The sequence below is a fragment of the Cygnus atratus genome, chromosome 25 (genome assembly GCF_013377495.2).
Source record: "Cygnus atratus isolate AKBS03 ecotype Queensland, Australia chromosome 25, CAtr_DNAZoo_HiC_assembly, whole genome shotgun sequence".
Lineage (NCBI taxonomy): Eukaryota > Metazoa > Chordata > Aves > Anseriformes > Anatidae > Cygnus > Cygnus atratus.
In genome coordinates, this window is record NC_066386.1 from 3,408,632 (window position 1) to 3,426,959 (window position 18,328).

General features: G+C 61.5%; 1 protein-coding gene across 1 annotated transcript in view; it reads right to left on the reverse strand.

Annotated features, from left to right (window-relative positions):
• Positions 1–10,106, reverse strand: part of KCNH6 (potassium voltage-gated channel subfamily H member 6) — a 31,299-nt gene extending 21,193 nt beyond the window's left edge. Inside the window, exons 1-2 of the mRNA XM_035568005.1 lie at positions 10,031–10,106; positions 6,901–7,131 (exon numbers count right to left, since the gene is read on the reverse strand). Coding sequence (XP_035423898.1) covers positions 6,901–7,131; positions 10,031–10,106 — 307 coding nt within the window. The remainder of the gene's footprint in view (positions 1–6,900; positions 7,132–10,030) is intronic.
• Positions 10,107–18,328: the final 8,222 nt, after the last annotated feature.

Here is an 18,328-nt window from a genome sequence, read left to right on the forward strand (position 1 = left end):
CCGACCACATCCCTGCTGGTGAAATCCCCCCGAAAATCCCCCCAGGTCCCCTAGAAGCAACAGGGCAGCGGGGTACTGCTGCAGAGGTACCTGCTGGGTGACAGGATAACCCCCTCAACACTTTGGGGCAATTTTGGCCATTTCAACAAGCATCAGCCCCTGCAAAACCACCCAAATCTTCCCTCCGTCCCTGGACACAGTGATTAAAGGGGCCGGCGCCCTGCGAGCGGGGGATTAGCGGGGCCGGCAGCGCGGGGATGCGCGGCCACGCTCGGGGCCCGTCGGCCTTTCTGCGTGTAATTTTAAAGAGCTCAGGGCCTCCCGTAATCAGGAGCAGATGGCCGGCATCGGGCAACTTCCAAATCTGCCCTGACGTCAGTGGCGCGCACACACACATGCACAAGAAGGGGAAAGAAATGGATAGGGTGAAATCCGTTTAAAGGGACCGGCAGCCAGGATTATTCCTTTCCTTTCTTGATTTCATCGTTGTTCACCACACAGAGGGGAAATCCACTTAAAAGCAGGAGGTGGGGAGGAGGCGGTGTGGGGGGGGGATTTTCGGCAGATAAAGTCATTTGGAAGGGACGCACGGGCACACCGCACCGACCCGCGTGCCGTGATACTGGGGATGGAGAGAAATGAACCCTTTTTTCCACCTTTTGTAGGTATTTCTGCGGGGCCCGAGAGGCGAGCGGGTGTCCTCAGGTGGTGGCACGGGCACGGAGGATGGTGTGGCAGCCCTGGGATGCTGCAGCTCTGCTGGCACACGCGTGTGAGTGGTAGGGTTGGCTGTGGGATGCTTTCTCCTTCTCTGTGCTATAAATTTTATTATTATTATTATTATTGTTGTTGTTGTTGTTGTTGTTGTTGTTGTTATTATTATTTTCCTGCAGGTTATTTTGAAGCATCACCAACTTCGAAAGGACCAGAAAACTGGCAGGTTAGCGTGGCAGCCGTCAGCTCTGTGCTTTTCCATGCAATGGCATCCCGATCCAGATGGCCTGATCCTGGCTCACGTGCTCTGCCCTGCTGCACGCTTCCCTTTCACTGCTTCATTTTTTTCCTTCCTAAGCTCCTCCGCGGTGCTGGGAGCCTCTGAGCCGCCGCACACCTTGTGGGGGCCGGATGCTGGAAGGGCCAGCGTGCCCACAAGGGGTTAATCCCAGGCCAATGTCAAACAGCTGAAGACTGGGGATGTGAGGAGCAGCTGGGTGAAGGCTGGGGCTCGGGTTGGAGCTGGGAGGCAGCTGGCGCCTGGTGTGATCCCACAAATCCAGGCACTGGTCCGATACCCCCCACTGGTCCCCGGGGAATTGCCCCGGCTGGGGCAGGACCCATCCTGCGTGCAGGGAGCTCGGTGCCTGGCTTGGACCTGTGCCTTAGATGGGAGGACAGGGCATTGGGGATGGAGAGGATGGCTCAGCACCTTCCCTTGAGATGCAGCCAAATCCTCAAAGATTTGGGGTTTTGGGCAGCGGGGTGTGGGGTACTTGGGCACCCTGGAGCTGCTGCGGTGCCCGGTGTGGGTGGGCTGAGCCCCCAGCCCTGCGCTGCCGTCCTTGTTCCTCGATCGCCTGTCCCCATCCATCTGCCCGTCTCTTCCCTTCAGCTGTTCAGCTAATCTGTCTCCATCCGTCTAATTTTATCTAGCCGCCAAATGATCTCCTGGAGGAGTCCTGGGGGCATTCGCAACCTCTCTGTGCTTCGCCCCCGCCCGTGGGGCTGCCCACAAAAAGGGATGGCAGGGGGGACACGGCACAGGAACGGGACCGAGTGGCTCCCAGTGGGCTGGGGCAGGGAGTGGTGGTCCTGGGGACTCTGCTGGAATTTCTTTTCCCTTCCCCAGCACAGGCTTTTGGCATCTTCCCTCCTGCCTGGCAGCCGAGCGGTCCCTGGGGCATCAGCGAGGGCTCTCCCAGGAAACAGGGGGTGTCCCAGCACCGGGGGGTGTCCCCGCACTGATCTGGCTGTTAGCAATGAGGGTGCTGCTTTGGAGAGTCCCACACTCATCCTCCAAGACTTGATGGGTTTGCGTGGGCTGGAAAACAGCTCGTTCCCCCAAACCCCGGGCTGGGTTCGATCCTCCCATCACCCAGCATCTCCCTGAAACCGAGAGGTCAGAGGCTTTGTGCTTCTGACCCATCTCGTCTTCTGACCTTGATGAAAATGAGCACTTAATAACATTAAAAATGTCATCGTGGGGCCCCTCCCTCCCCAGCCCTCTTATCCTCCGCAGCCACGAGCGGTGACTGCTTTTGCCCGTATCATCGGCATTAAACTAATCAACGGGACACGGGGGTTTCCGAGAGCTGGACACAAAACTGTATTGTTATGAATATTAAAAAAGCAAGCTATTAATCTGCCCTGGGAGCTCTTACTGAGTCCTTCCCTCCCCCGGCCGGCAGATTTAATCTGCAGGGTCTCATGGCAGAGTGGCTAAATCTATAGTGGCATTATATAACGGAGCGGAGGAAAAAGGGTGGGAAGGGCATGGCGGGGACGGGGCCGTCTCGCGCCCCCGAGACGCGCACAGGGCTGAGCCTTGCTCCTGTCCGGGGAGAAATCAGCGCTAGGGCCCCGGTGGAAACTTCAAAGGGCTGTGCAGATTGCTCCGAGACCCTAAATCAAGCCATTGAGGCAGGATGGAAAATGCTGGGAGGCTGAGCCCTTGGGAAGTGGGTGTCCCATAGGGTCTGTCTGCTGGGGGGTGGCTATGGGGGCTGGGGAGCGCCGTGGGACCACGTCCCCCTGCACTGGGAGGGGTGGCCCCATGTGCACCACGAGGGTGGTGCTGAGGGATGCCTGCTCCTATCCTATTGAAACTGGCTGCAACATGGGACCAGCAAAAATACTGCTTGGGGCAAGCCCCTACAACCAAAACGACCTTACTAAGGGAGGTGGGATAGAGGCAGCCCCGCACCGGGGATTTCTGCTCATGGGTTGGGGACGACAGGAGGGGAAGGAGTAGGAGCACGGAGCAGCTGAGGACACCGGGGAGCCTCCAGCACGAGGTGGCCATGAGGATGCCACCCAGCCTGGTGGGGCATTTCGGGATGCGGGTGGCAGGATGCTCCGGTGGCCCTTCCCTCGCTAAATCCCCGCTGGCCGCAGGAATTAGCCCAGCTTAGCACGGGGCTGTGTGGCCAAAGCTGCAGCACTGACATCTCCCGGGGCTGTGCGGGCACCCGGAGGGCTCTGTCCTGGTGCCACACGGTGCCACCTCCCACCGGGGACACAGCAGCCGGTGAGGGTGGGGGGATTAGGGTGAGAATCAGTGCCGGGGCAGGGATTTCAGGAAAACCCTCCATGGGAAGCACCCCCGGGGTGCTGGGGATGCTCTGGGCCTGTCTCTCCATTCATGGGATGCCTGGTCCAGGCGCACAGCACCCAAGGAGCTGCAGAGGGTGGAGATGTGTCCCTTCCAGCCCTGTACCCTGACCGTGCCGTCCCCGGGGCAGAGCTCGAGGCGCAGCACGGCCGTGCCAAGGAGGACGGACGTGGCCCTGCAGCGCCAGACCCCCGGGAGCGGAGTGTTTGTCATTGCAAGCCAGGGATGTTTATAAGTCCCCATCTGGAGTCGGGCCGCGGTGTCTGTCCCCTTCCCGAGGTCAGGGCTCAGCTCTGCCAAGCCCGACCCTTAAAGAAACACGGGGTGAGCTGCCCTGGCTCGGCGCAAAAACCACAAGTTTTTGTAAAAGCGAACGGATCGAGCTGGGGTTGGGCTTTGTCAGCCTGCCGTGCCTCCCTGCTGTCCCCTGCCACCCGGGAGGTCCCCTGGGTCCTGCCTGCTCCACACCAAGGGGCAGCACGCTGCATGTTGTCATCTGTATGGCTGTGCGGAGTAAACGTGGCCAGATCCGTCCCTGTCTGCCTTCGCGTGGGCTTCTGGCAGCAGCTGATGGAGAGAAGCCCATGGCTGTGCTGCAAACGTGCCCCATATGGGGAAGGAGGAGACACGCTGCCTGCGGTGACACCCCGTAGCCACCAGCCCCACGGGGAGCTGCGGGGGACATCCGTGGTGACACTGGGTCCCCGACGGCTCTGCTACCTCCTGAGTCCCCGAGGAAATCCCAGCCACGGCATGGCACGAGGCATCTGCCGGGCTCATCCCTGCCCCTAACCCTCGGGGGACTGGCATGAACGGTCTGTGCTCGAGGGGACAAACCCCGGGCTCTGGACACTGTCGCTGGGGGGGACACAGGGACGGGGACGGAGGGGCTGCCAGCAGGTGGCTGTCCCTCCAGCTGTCTCGTCCCCACGTCTCCCCTTTCAGATTCATAACCATCGCATCCACGCAGATTAAGAGCCAGGCGCTCGGTGCCAGCTGCTGCCGCGCCGCCTGTGCCAGCGCCACTGTGCCCAGCACCTGCGGCCACCGGCCCCGCTCGGGGGGCCCTGCGGGCTCTCACCGGCCACCTTTAGGGGACCCCCAGCCCCTCTGGACCAGCTGGCCGTGGTGGGGACCGTGACCCCACGTGCTCCTCATTGATGTGGGGTTGATCCCGGCCCCGGGCAGGTCCAGCTGGGCAGTGTCTTGCGAGGAAATGAACTTCAGGCTGAGCCGCCGGCTTTGGCCGGAGGGTTGGAGCCCACCCGCACCACGGCCGGGCTCTGCCCTCTTCCCGAGGCTGATTTGGGGCTGCTGCGGTGGGGAGGGACAATGGTCCGGTCCTGCTTTCCCCCCCCCCGGTGCTTATTGGCTCCATTTCATCTCCTTTTATAATCAGCGGCACGCTAATGACAGCATGGGTGTGATGTTGTCCCCAGGGACGTGCTGGCCCCAAAGCAACAACCCCCATGGGAACTTGCCTGGACATGGGCACAGCCACCTGCCCTGACACCCATGGGTGCCCCGGGCACCCTGTCCCGCCCCAGTCCCCTCCATTCATCCTCCCTTACCCTGCTGGGGGGCTCAGGGAGGCAGGTTTTGGGGGGGAGAACATCAGCTCTGGCAAACCACAAAAGCCAGGAAAGAACCAGGCGAGCTGCAGAGCCGGGAGTACCGCAGTAATAAACAGCAGGTCGAGCCTGGAGATTGGAGCCGCCGTGATGAAAAGGAGGACGGGCGGGTTCGGAGCCTCCGCGGTCTAATTAAGCAGCAGCTCCCCGTAATGCGAGGGCCTTTTCTTCGCCGATAAGGCCCATTTATAATGGGCTGAGCGATCGCAGGCTGAGTGCTGGGGGGAGACAATTGGAGAGCATATTGCTGGTGGGGCTGGGGTTTAAAAATAGCCACGAAGGGCTTTCTTCTAGGCTTTGTTGTGTGTGTGCGTGGTTTTTTTTTTTTTACCCTTTTTTTTTTTTTTTAATAAAAAAGGAGAAGAAAGCAGCTCAGAGCATTTCCGTGGCCTGGAGGAAGAGCAGGGCTCTGCGGAGAGTGGCGAGCATCCCACGAGCTGTCGGGAGCTCTTCAAGCATGGAAGGACGGGGCTGGATCCTGCTGCCAGTGGGATCGAGCAGTCCCCAGGGACCAAGATCCCAAACGGCCTTTTGGGAGCCACCACCTCCAGCTCCCCATGACTGCGGGGGCCAGGACTGTCCCCAGTTTTTCGGCGCTGGGTTCTGGGGGCTGCTTTCTCTCCCTGCTCATCCTGTGCCACCATCCTTGTACTGGGGAGGGGACGCGGAGCCGCATGCCCTGTCCTTGCCACGGCCACACGCTGCAGGGAGCAGGGGGACGGCGTGTGCCCGCTCCTCCTCGTGCCTTCCCAGCCACGCTGGGCTCCGGCCAGACCCCTTCAACCCACGGCGGCTCGGGAGGGGGACGCGCAGCCCCACCTGGATGCCAGCCCAGGAGATAGGGGCTGGGAGGGAGGCCAGGACACCCGGGTCCCTGCCTGGGAGATAGGGTGCGGGCCGGGAGCCAAGGCTCCTGCCTCCATGTTCCCTTCCCGGTTGTTTCTCCTCCATCCCGGCACGCTCGGAGCTGACAACAGCGAGGTGCAGCCCCTTTCTCAAGCCCAGCCCCCAGCAATATAATCTAAAGCGATGGGAAGGCGCCGCAGGTTGAAAAAAAAAAGGAAATACTTAATGTTTTCTACCTCTAGCGAGCGCCTGATCTTCTGAATTCCCCCTGCTTCTGCCAGTCCCGGCCAACGCTGCTTGGCAGCATCAAGCACTAAATATTTATTTAACTTCCTGCAGTATTAGAACTAATCACTAGTATTTTCCATCAAAGCTTCATTTTCATCTTAGTGTAATTCCATCTGTGCGCACGCAGCCACATCCTGCTGGCTGGAGGGGCGGCTCCGACGCCGTACCAGTGCCCGCAGCCGGCTTTGGGATGAGATGGGTGGCAGGCTCACCCTGACACGCAGCCGCAGTCCCACCCCATCTCCTCCGTGGGCACCCCGTGGGATCCTCATTCAAGCCATAGGGATGCTGCGAGTGGTCCCATGGCTCTGAGCCGTCACTGAGGGCTTGCAAACCCCATTCCCAAATAATCCAGCAGCTCCTTTCTGTTGCTTGAGGTGCCACCACCACCAGAGCCCAAATTATGGCCAAGCTGGGTCTATCCAGCAAGGACCCACCATGGGGTCACCCCACTCCCATATCCTGTGGCAAAACCCTAGTCCTGGGTCCAATCCCAAAGCCCTGGTGCCATCAGACTCCCTCTGCCACCCAGCCCCAGCTTCAAAGAGCTGAAAGAAGAAGAGAAGCTGCGGGTGCCCCATCCCTGGAGGTGCCCAAGGCCAGGTTGGATGGGGCCTTGGGCAACCAAAAGGTTGGTGGGAAGGGTCCCTGCCCATGGCAGGGGGTGGAATGGGACGAACTTTAGGGTCCCTCCCACCCCACCCCGTGCTGTGGTTCATCTCAAGCCCAGACGGGTGACACCACCACAACCACAGTCCCCACCTAAGGACACCGGTTCGCCCCGCGCGTGCCGAAAGCATCTCTTACTGTCTTTGCGGTAGTAGAGGATCTCCAGCTTGCACTCCTCGGAGCCGAGCAGCGCCTGCGTGAGCTGCGCGATGGAGCTCTTGGTGGTGTCGGGGCCGGTGAGGAAGTCGCAGGTGCAGGGCCGCTGCATCACCTCCACGCGCGAGTAGCCAAACATCTCGCAGAAGCCGTCGTTGCAGTAGATGATGGCGCAGTTCTCCATCTGGGCGTTGGCGATGAGGAACTTGCGGTCTGCAGGGACACAGCAGAGCACGGGGCTTAGGGGGACGTGGGGACACGCAGGGGGCCCGGCTGGATGGGGGGTGCTGGGGCTTTTTGGTGCCACCCGCTGTGGGGCACCCCGGGGCTTGTGCAGGGACGGGCTCCCCAGTGACACCAGTGAGAGGTGCTTAGGACGATCGCTGGCACCAGCCCACACCACTCTGGGTGCTGCCCTGCTCTTCAGAGAGAGAAAATCCCCCTAATTTCCTGCAAATTGGTGGCCGTGGGGACCCCCAAACAAGGGTCCCTGCTAAAATGCCACTGCACAGCCCTGAGCCACCTCTCCCTGCTCACGCATGAGGACTCGCTGCTGTCTGAAACATGGGAAATTTGTCCCCAGCAGGCATGGGGAAGAGCTGCAGAGCCTATCTCAGCCCAGGAGCTCACCGGGGACCCGAGATATCTCAGACACTTCCCACCCTTGCTCAGATTTGACTCAAGTCAGGCAAGAGGTAAGAGGAGGCGTGAGCTCGGCTTCTGCGGGAAGCCAGGCTGAAACCTGCCGCACTAATGATCCTCCGAATGTTTTATGGGATAATTGTGCCTCCAGGCTGGAGCTGAAACGCAGACCCCGCTGCGCTGCGTGGCCCACGTGCTCGAGAAGGCTGGGGCTCAGGTGGAGGAAAGAGGAAACTGAGGCAGGGAGCGGCATGTCCGCATCGCTGGGCTGCAGCCAAGCTGGTGTCATGCCGTGGTGACTTGCAGCGCTGCCGAGCCTGGGGTGTCCAGCCTGGAAGAAGCCCCTTCGCCCCTTTTCCTAGGGGAAACCCAGCCTCAAGTTTTTCTTTTTTTTTTCTTTTTTTTTTTTTTGCTTTTCTTCAAGATCGGGGGGTGCTGGGCACCAGGAGAGGTTTTGTTAGGATGTGGCAGCGGGGTCTATGTGCACTGACGGAAAAGGCTGCGTCCACCCCCTGCAGCACTCCCCCAGCCTTTGGCATCCTCCCGGGCTGGAGCTGGAGGCAGGTCAGAGCAGAGGGTCCCTTTGGAGGCTGCTTCCCAGCCCAGACCCCAAATAATCTCCCGGATTACCCAGGAATGGCATCTGCAGTGTGCGCGTGCTCCAGAGCCCCGCTGCTCTCCCGAGCCGAGTGCCGGCTTCACTCCAACGCGGAGAAACCTCGGCACGGCTGCAGCACCAGGACCTGGCGGGGTGGGGGCCCCCCTGGCACATCGGGCTCCCCTTAATGTCACCTCCGGAGTCCCTGGGGGAGCGGGGATGCCGGCATCGTGGTCTCCTGCGTCAGCCCTTGGTGGCCCCTCATGGGGGGCTCCCACCCTCGGCTCCTTTCCCACGTAGGACGGACACACGCTGGCGTGGGGTTTTCACCGCAAAGAGCACAAAACCCACATCCAAGCGTTCCCAAGTTGCCTCCCCTGCCCCATCCCGCTCTGTCCCAATCGCTCTGGCAGCACAGGGAAGGGATCCCCCCAAACCCTGCGCACCACCTGCGATAAACATCTCCCCATGCAGTGCCAGCCCCGTGGGCCGAATCGGGGCCGTGCTGGCGCAGGACAGAATTGATGGTGCTGGCAGCGCGCCACACCAAGCACAGGGATATGCCCAAGGCCAGCGTGGGGACGAGCTGGGGAGCCAGGTCTCCTTGCGGGTGTTTTTGCCCCAAATTTGCTTTCTGCCCTGCCCTCACCTGCAGGTTTGCCCTTGCCCTTGTGCTTGGCAGGGAGGGTGCCCTGGGCTCTCCAGCTCCGGGTGCTGCGGCACCCACGGGGGCTGCAGGGCAGGGTGGCGGCACCCACAAACAAAGGAGGGCGAAGTGGCCCGGGGGGGCTCGTTTTAGTCTCTCCCAACACCTGTTACACACGGAGCTGCCCCAGGGGAGTGAGGGGGGAATATTTTGGTGTGTGCCTGGCCCTGCTGGCAGCACGCAGGCAGGGAGTCCGCGGGGCCAAGGGGGCCTGGCTGCCTCCCTGCTGGCACGCCTCGCCGCCTGCCCCCGCTGCCCTCCAGCCGCCGCGTCCCAGCGGGGGCTGATAGGAACCAGGGACAGTTTTTTCTCACTTCCCGTCCCCGGGGTCACGTCACTCACTGCCACGGCAGATCCCACAGGGACGGTCGCCCAGCTGGAAAACTCGGATACCAGGGACAAAGCTCAGGGAGATGTGGCGCTGGGGGGTGCACGGCCCCAGCACCCCACGGTAGAGACCCAAATACAAAAGGGGGGGTAACCCCGCTCCCCTCCCCTTGTCCCCAGCCCCATAGGGACAAACCAGTCCCATCGGGGTGCCTGGACAGGGTGAGCGCAGCCCCCTGCTGCCTCCCCCCGTGGCCCCTGACCGATGGCGTGCAAACCCCCGAGCTCCCCGAGGCGCCCGAACTCTTTGCTATATTTGACACAAAAAGCAGCCAAAAAAAAAAAATCATATAAAGGGATTACTCCGAGCAACAGCAAATGGCAACGTTTCACCAGGGACGGCTGCCTCGGAGCAGCGCGGAGTTGAAGGCAAACAAGCAGCGAGCCCGCCTGTGCCGCCGGACACCCGGCTGCCGGCCGGGCTCCCTCCCCGCCACCCCGGGGACCCCCTCCCAGGCCGGAGGGGCGCGGGGGTCCCCGGTGTCCCCCTCCCCCGGCACCGCTCGTCCCCTTGTGTCGCCCTGTCTATAAATACCCGCGGGGACAGTGCCTGGCTGTCACCCACCCCTCCGCCTCTCCCCTCCCTGGGGGGGGTCACGGAGGAGCCTTTATTTCCCCGGGGACACCCTGCCGGTGGCCTCCCTCCGGTTCCCCCTCTGCTCCTCGCCGCGCCCCGAAGTTTGGGGGCCGCGGGGGGGGGGGGGGGGGAACGACACCGGGACCGGGAGCGGGGACCGGGAGCAGGGAGCGGGGCGGGGGTGGGGGGGTACGGTACTCACTTTGCCCTTCAAATTTGCGGATGATGGTGTCCAGGTAGGTGTTTTGGGGGGCCACATGGCCCCTGCGCACCGGCATCTCCCCGCCGCCCGGTGCGCCCTGGGCGCAGCGCAACTTCCCACGGGGGCGGCGGGGAGCTCGGCCCGGCCCGGAGCGGCTCGGCTCGGCTCAGCACGGCCCGGCTCGGCACGGCACGGCCCCGCTCCGCCTCACCCCAGGGCTGGCCGAGCTCTGGAGCCGAGCCGGCCCGGGGCTCCCGTGCTCCCGGCGGCCGGAAGGGGGAACCCCACCGCCCGCCCTGCCGCGCCCGGCCCCGGGCGGGGGCGGCCGGGGAGGATGAGGATGGAGGGGAGGAGGAGGAGGAGGAGGGTGGGAGGTGGAGGGGGGGTGTGTGGAGGAAGGGGGGAGGCTCCGCTTGAAAGGGGGAGAAAAGAAGAGAATAAAATTCTAAGAGTAGAAATCCCCAAAGTGCTTAGTCACCGCTGTCCCGGCCCGCCGGGAGGTTCCCGGGTGGCTGTCGACAGCACCAGAGGGAAGATGGGGAGCTGCCCCCCCCGGCCCCCCCTGGTCCCCCCCGGTGTCCCCCGGTGCCCCCCGGTACCCCCGGCACAGCACTTGCCGGCAGCAGCCCTGCAGCCCCGGTGGGCTCCGGGATGGAGTGCTGGGGTGGGGGGAGCAGGTGGGTGCTGGGGTGCTGGAGGTGGGGTCCTTGGGGTGCTGGCGTGCTGGAGGAGGGTTCCTGGGGTGCTGGGGTGCTGGAGAAGGGTCCTTGGGGTGCTGGAGGGGGTGGAGGTGGGGTCTTTGGGGCGCTGGAGGGTGTTGGATGTGAGGTCCTTGGGGTGCTGGATGTGGGGTGCTGGAAGTGATGGGGGTGATGGGGATGCTGGAGGTGGGGTCTTTGGAGGGCTGCAGGGTGCTGGGTGTGGGATCCTCAGGGTGCTGGGGCAGGGGGGTGCTGGAGGGTGCTGGAGGTGGGGTTCTTAGGGTGCTGGGGAGCTGGAGGTGAGGTCCTTGGGGTGCTGGGACAGGAATGGTGGAGATGGAGTCCTTGGGGTGATGGGACGGGGGGGTCCTGGAGGGTGCTGGACGTGGGGTTCTTTGGGTGCTGAGGCGGGGGGGCACTGGGAGATTGGGGTGTTGGAATAGGATATGCTGCAGGCACGGGGGTTGGTGGGAGTGTGGGTGCCGGGTGATGGGGGTGCTGAGGCACGGGACTGGTGGAGGAGGAGGTGCTGGGGGGGCCTGGGGGCTGGGGAGGGTGCAGGAGGCTGGTGATGGGGTGCAGGGGGCGGTGGGGCTGGTGATGGTGGGCGCTGGAGTGCCTGGGGTGGCAGAGGAGGGGATGCAGGGGGTGGAGGGGGGGGTGCAGGGGCAGAGGAGGAGTTGTAGGGCTGCAAGGGTGCGGGGGCAGAGCCGGGGGGGGCGAGAAGTGGGGGGTGCGGGGGGGGGGTGCTGGGGTGCCCAAAAAAAGGGGAGAGGGAGCTGGAGAGCTGGGGGGGGCGGGTGCAGTGGGACGTGGGGTGCAGGGCGGCAGGGGGATGGGGGCAAGGCTGGGGGTGCAGGGAAGGTGTCGGGGGTTCCTGGGGGATCCCAGGAGGGGGGGTCCGGGGGGGTTCGGGGGGGTCCCGGTGCGGGCGGGGCCCCGCGCCCGGCGCTGTCCACTTGCGAGGTGCTGAAGGGCCGGGCTCCGGGGGTGCGCTCGGCACTGGGGGGGCACCTTTGGGGCCTGGGGACACGGGGGACACGGGGACTCCATGGGATGTGGAGGGTCCAAGGGGGGCAGAGGCCTTTGGGGTCATGTTTGGGGTCCAGGTCATCCAGCCTCATGGGTTTGGGGTTCGGGGGAGACCAGGAGGGCACAGGGGGCCCAGGCTGCCCTGGCAGAGGAGATGCTCGGACAGAGCCCCAGGCTCAGCACCAATCCTGCCACCTCTCCGTACCTCCAAGGGGTCCTTCTCCCTTTTCTCCCAGCCCTCCTTCCCCCAGGCCCACCGCTCAGGGCAGCGAGGGGCTCTCCGTTGTTAGTTTGCCACGCACAATTTTTCAGGCATGAAATTGGACTAAGAGGATTATGGGCCATTAGCATCAGCAGGAGTGTTTTGCTGGGATTTTCAATTAATATTCCGCTGCACCTCAGGAATACTTACGGGGACCAGGCCCTGCCCGGGGGGCACCCGAACCGCGGCGGCACCCACCGGAGCTGCCTCCTGCCCCCAGGGCCAGCACCAAGAGTGGGTGGGCAACGGCAGGTGCTCGCAGAGCCCATTTCAGAGCCCTGCCGCTGCTTTTATCTCCACCTGTCAGAGAAGTCAGTCTTCCCCCAGCAGAGAAAAACTTATTCTATTGTTGAAGAGGGTGAAAAACCCATTATCTTCCCCCCCATCCACTCCGCACACTGCCTCTGCCGTGATTTACTGCGAGTCGTGGAGGATATTTTGCTCTATATTACACAGATGCAGCTTAATAGCATGGGGGAGGGAGAGGGACACAGAGTCCAGGCTCCTGCCTTCTCTGTTTTCTTGTTGATATACTGGGTGACTCGAGGGAGACAGCTCTGTGCCGCAATTTCCTCGCCAGAAAATAGGGACGTCGGTCACTCCGCCTTATGAAACCGCTCTGAGATTCCTGGATGTCCAGCTCCGCGGGGAAAAGAAAACTATTATTATTATGGCTAATACGATGATAATTATGATTATTAATCACCGGGCAGTCAGGATTTAAGGTTGGCCTCCAGCCCTCCTCTCATCCCATAAATCAGCCCGGGCTGTTCATGGGCACGGCACGTGGCTCCGGATGTGCCCAGTGGTGTGGGCGCGTGACGGCTCACAGCCCTCCCCGGAGCTGATCAGGTCCCCATAGGGGAGTGTGGGGTCACCGGGGGTGGCTCTGGGCATGGGGCAGGGCACAGGAACAGCCCCTCCAGCCCCTCTGCCACGCTGGGGTCTGTGGGACGAGCCTGGGAAGTCTTGTCCCCCTCCGGCCATGGCAGTGGGACAGCTTCAGTCCCCCTTTCTCTGGACTGAGCTCCAGGGGCCTCCCAGTGCTCCCATAGCTCTCCCAGTGCTCCCATAGCTCTCCCAGTGCCCCCATGGCTCTCTCAATCCCCCCATGGCTCTCCCACTGCCCCCATGGCTCTCCCAATCTCCCTACGGCCTCCCTGTGCCCCCATAGCTCTTCCAATCCCCCCGTGGCTCCCACACTGCCCCCACAACTGTCACAGTCCCCCTGTGGCTCTCCCACTGCCCCCACGGCTCCCCCAATCCCCTTTTGGCTCTCCCAGTCCCCCTATGGCTCTCCCAGTGCCCCCATAGCTCTCCCAGTGCCCCCATGGCTCTCCCATTCCCCCTACAGCTCATCCAGTGCCCCCATAGCTTTCCCAGTGCCCCTACAGCTCTCTCAGTGCCCCCATGGCTCTCCCAGTGCCCCCAGAGCATCCCAGAAGAGCTGGCTGATCTGTGAGGCTGGGTCCGTGCTCTCCTCAGGAGTGCCTTGTGCCCAGACTCCTTTCAGTTCCCTGGGCTTCTCTGGGACTTAAGCATATGCTTGCAGTTAATCCCGTGCTTACAGCCTATCCCAAATAGGAAGAATTGGGGTCTCCGGGCAAATTCTCCTGCTGTTCAAGGCAGCTGAAGGGCTCCCTCTAATTCAACGAGCAGTAATCCCCTCCCTGCCCTGCTCCCCTCCTCCTCCTCCTCCCTCGCTCAGTTCTTTCCTCCTCCTCAGAGAGCGTTTTGGAGGTTTTGCTCCTTTCCCCTTCGTTCTTTCCTTCCCACACCCCAGGCAATCAATGGGAAAGCACCTGATTTCCAGGGAAAAAACGTGCTGGGTGCTACCAAGGGTGCCCTCCCCTCCTGGTCCCTCCCCATCAATTCGCCACAAGCCATCTGTGCCTGCAGAGCTCAGGTTCAACCGGGGCATGTTTGGTTTTTGCCAGGCAGGTGGGGAACCAGGGGACTCTGCGGGATAAGGCCAGGAAGTAAAATATTTGCGCTGTGCAGTGAATTATAACCCACCCACGGCTGTTGGGCAGGGGCGGCTGTGTCAGATGGGGGGGTACAGCCACGGAAGGGGCTGCGGATTTGGGGTGGCTGGATGAGGACGAGGGGCTCGGCACCCACCCGAATCCCAATGCGGCGGCTGTGGCTGATGCCTGCCGGGAGAAATGTTTGCCAGCCGCGAGCCAGCGTTTCTCCACCTTTCGGTAATTAGAGCTGGGCTGCAGGCACAGCGGGAGAGCGAGGCTGAGGACAGAGATACGGGACTTCCGCAGTCCCCAAAGCTGCTGGCGGCCACTGGGGCTGTCCCCAAATGGGCACAGGGGTCCCCCCTGCCTGGCACCCCTCGTGCCCTTGGTTTTTGGAAGAAGCTCCAGAGGGAGGAGACGGAGCTGGAGTCGTGGCCCCCGGGGACAGCTGGGGAAGGGGCATGGGTGGATTTTGGGTCATCCTCGACCTCCTCCACCCCACCCCTCCAAATCTGGACTTTTTTTTTTCCCAAGCTTTCCCAGTGACACTGTTTGTTAGCTAAATACAAAAAATAAATCACAAAACCAGTCAGATGTGCAGCCAAAATTAACCCTGCGCTCTCCTCAGTGCCATTCTGGGGGAGGCCCAAAGGGAGGCTGGAAACCTGGGAAGGTCTCAGTGACACTAAACCAAGTCTTAGGGTGTTATTTCCCAAGAGGGGCCAAATCCCATTCAGCAGAGGGATGAGAAGACATGGGAGCTCAGCTCCAGGATGTGGCATGCTTGGTTCACCACCATCCCACATGTCCTTGTTGCACAGAAGGAGAAACTGAGGCATGGGGCAGGCTCGTGACTCCCTCACCATCCTTGGGGTTAGGAGGATGGATGGGGAGAGCGGGAGGATGGATGAGGAGAGTGGGAGGATGGATGGGGCAAGGGGGTGGCTGCACTAGCTCAGAGCGATGCTGCAGGGACAGCAGGGGAAGGGCAGGATGCGGCCGCATGTCGCGGCTGCCACGAGACTGCTGGTGGCGGCTGCAGTGCGGCTGCTTGGTTGAAAACCCTCCTTGGCTTGGGGAGAGGAGAGCCAAGCACTGGGGGCTTGGCGAGGTGCTCCACCATCGCTCAGGGCCGAATCGCTTCCAGCTGGCAGCAATTCCCTCCCTGCTTGGTGGGGAAAATGTTGGCTCAAGCAGGAGGGTTGGGGACCGTCCCCTTTGTCCCGCGTGCGCTGAGATGGTGGGCACAGGGACGGGGGGCAGTTGGTGCCTCGTTGGGCTGGTGCTGAGCCTGCCTTGGGGTCCTGCTGGGACACCCCAAGGAATCAGGAGGGGGGGTGCTGCCCATGCAGGCTGGGGGCTCCGTGGGGCTGGGGTCAGCACCGCTCAGCCCCACGGAGGTGCCTCCAGGTGTGGGGTACCCGTGTGGGTGCCCGATGCTTTCCTGCATCTCTGGCTGCCTCCCTGTCCTCCCTGGGATCCTGCGTGCCTGGGGCTCACCTGCCCATGCCATCGCTGCCCTGAGCCCATGGTGGCACTGCCGCTCCCCAGGAGGGAAGGGGACAGAAAGCAGCATCCCAGAATTAGGGGGAACACCCTCAGGGGCCACCCTGGGCGAAGCATGTCCCTGCTCGATGGCTGATGGAGGGGGCATTAGGAGGGTGGGTGTGCAGGCAAGGATTTGGGGTCTGGTGACCCTACCTTAGCCCACCACACCCACAGGATGCCCCCCGTGCCACATCCCCCCCACCGATGACCCCTGCCCGGGGTTGGCCCCTGCTTCTGGCCCCTGGGTGCCGGGTGCTGCCAAGCTGCGGCTGCATTTTTCCAGGCGCTCCTTGTCCCCGGGGAAGGGGAATGCGAGGAACGCGGCCCCGTGCGCCCTGCCTGCTCCTGCCCGGCCACCTACCAGCTAAGAATAGACCCGGCTTGGCTGGGCCCCCACCAGCCGCTGGGGACGTGGGGTCCCCCCCACCAGTCACCTTCCCCCAGCTTGGTGGGTGTGGATAATGAGCATAAAAAAAAAGGAAAATAGGTTTCTGCTCTGCCCAAAGGGTCTCCAGGCTGGTGAAGGGAACCCAGCGTGGTTCTTGCTTTTGATTTGTGTGATTTTAAAGCAAATCTGCTCTCTAGGAGCCTTGTGCACAGGCATCCCCAGCACAGCCCCCGCAGGCCTGGGGTGCTGCTTTCTGAGCTGCCCTTAGAGGGGCTCTGTGAATTGAAAGGGAATCTCCTCTTTCTCTGCTCTTTTCCTTTTTTTTTTTTTTTTTCCTTTTCTCTTTTTCCTAGGGAGTAATTTTGCTAAGCCTCCTAATTTCAGCAGGAAGCGTGATGCAGAAGCCAGAAGGCAGCAAAATCTCTCCAGATGTTGTCACAACAGGGGAGGTGAAGCATCCTCATTTTAAAGGTAACTTGTAAAACGGTGGTGGTGGTTAGCAGAGCCCTGAGGGCACCAGCAGGTCTTAATTGCCCTGAAAAGCTTCACCTGTTCCCCCACCCATGGCTCAGCAGCTCCAGTTAAGCTCAGCTCAGGACTTTCATTTCATCTTGAGCTGGGCTGCAGGTAGCAGGGTGTTCTGTCCTGCTCCTGGATGGAGCTTGGAGCTGTGTTGGAGGTAACCTCGTGTCCTGCATCATCCCTTGAATGGCTTTGGACCTGTGCTGGAGGTAACCTGGTGTCCTCCTGCATCTCCTGGATGGACTTTTGCCTTGGGTTGCCTATCTGTCCCTGAGCAGGAGGCTGCAGCTCAGTGCTTCCATCACCCACCACTTAGCCGTGGCCTCTTCCAGGACACCAGCAGCTCCCGTGTGGGCTCTGATGGTGAGTTAGGGCTGAACATGTATCGCAGTCCCTGAATGCAGTGCTCAGTGTGGCTCTCTTCTCTCCAGAAAGCAATCTTCCCGAAGCTGGCAGGACCTTGATGACCTTGGAGACCTCCGTTAATGGTGCAGAAAGCAGCCACAGGGCTAAAAATTACCAGTGGGGAGCTGAGCTTGATGGAGCACACCTGCACCAGCCTGCCTTCTGGGGCTGAAATCAAACTTGGCTTCCAACCCAGCCCTCGCTTTGCAAGGTCTCTGATCCAAGGGCATCGCGTGGCTGGGAAGGCAGAGCAGGGATGGTGCTGCTGTGGGGTGCAGGCATTTGGGGCAGCTGCTCCCCCAGCCCTGGGACCACAGCAGGAAGATGCACGACTGGCAGCTTCACCTCCCCGTGGGCGTGCTGTGCATGGAGGAGATGGAAGCAAACAAACACAAACCCGAGCGTGGGCGGGCAGACACCTGCCTTCTGCTCCTCTTGGATCTCGATTTCCCCCTGTAAGACATGACTGAGGGTGGAGGCCATCGGGTGAGAGGGATGGCACGATCTGCCCTGCGTCCCCTCATTTCCCTTCCTGCTTGGGGCTGCAGCAGATCGCAGCTCTTTAAGGCTGCAATAATCCCTGGCCTGGGATTAGTTTTACACCTAATCACCACAGAACAAATACGAAGTTTTATTTACAGAAGCAGAAGAAAGACGGGAAAAAAAGCCTCAAGCACGGCTGATCCCAAGATAATCAGAGCTGGGGAGCGGGAGGCGATCGCTGACCTTAGAGCCCCCCCGGCCCTTACGTAAATGTGCATCGTCCCTGTGCTTGAGCTTGAGCCCTGTCCCTGCTTGGATTTGGTGACCCCCAACCCTCATTACTGCTCAGGCTTGGACTTTTCTGGAAACCCACTTCTTGGCTGGGGTTTTCTGGCCCTAATGCAGCCCCTCAGTTAGATATATGCGCTATGGAGAAACCCTGAGATGGCAGCTGCAATGGGAGACAGTGTTTAGGGGATGATGGTGCTGCCATGGAGGGATGCTGAGCTTTCATGATGGGGATGGAGAAGACCCCAAAAGCCGCACCAACCCCTAGGAAATTGTATTCTCACCAGCCCAGCATCGCATAGAGATACCACCCACAAGAAGGAGCCGAGCTGCTGCGCTGGGGGTAACAAGACATGGGTTTATTTTTCATCCATGCAAGCGAACAGCCCAGCAGTGGGCAAACCAGGGATGGACAGAGGACACAAATATGCTCTATCCTTCCCAAGCCTGCCCTCTGTCACTTGAAGCCCCCATGGCTTTGGCCACCCTGGCACAGGGGTCGGAGATTGATGGTGGGTGCCTGGGCTGGACCTGCACCCCCCAGGCATGGGGGCAGTCCGTGATGGCTCCGTGCCTGCCGGTGCCTGAATTTCTCTTCCCCTTATGCAGACGCTGACAAATAAATAGGTCTTTTCTGCTTTGGATCTTGCATAGTGGAAAAAAAAAATGTCCGACCTGATTGGAGAGAGGAGTCCTGGGCTG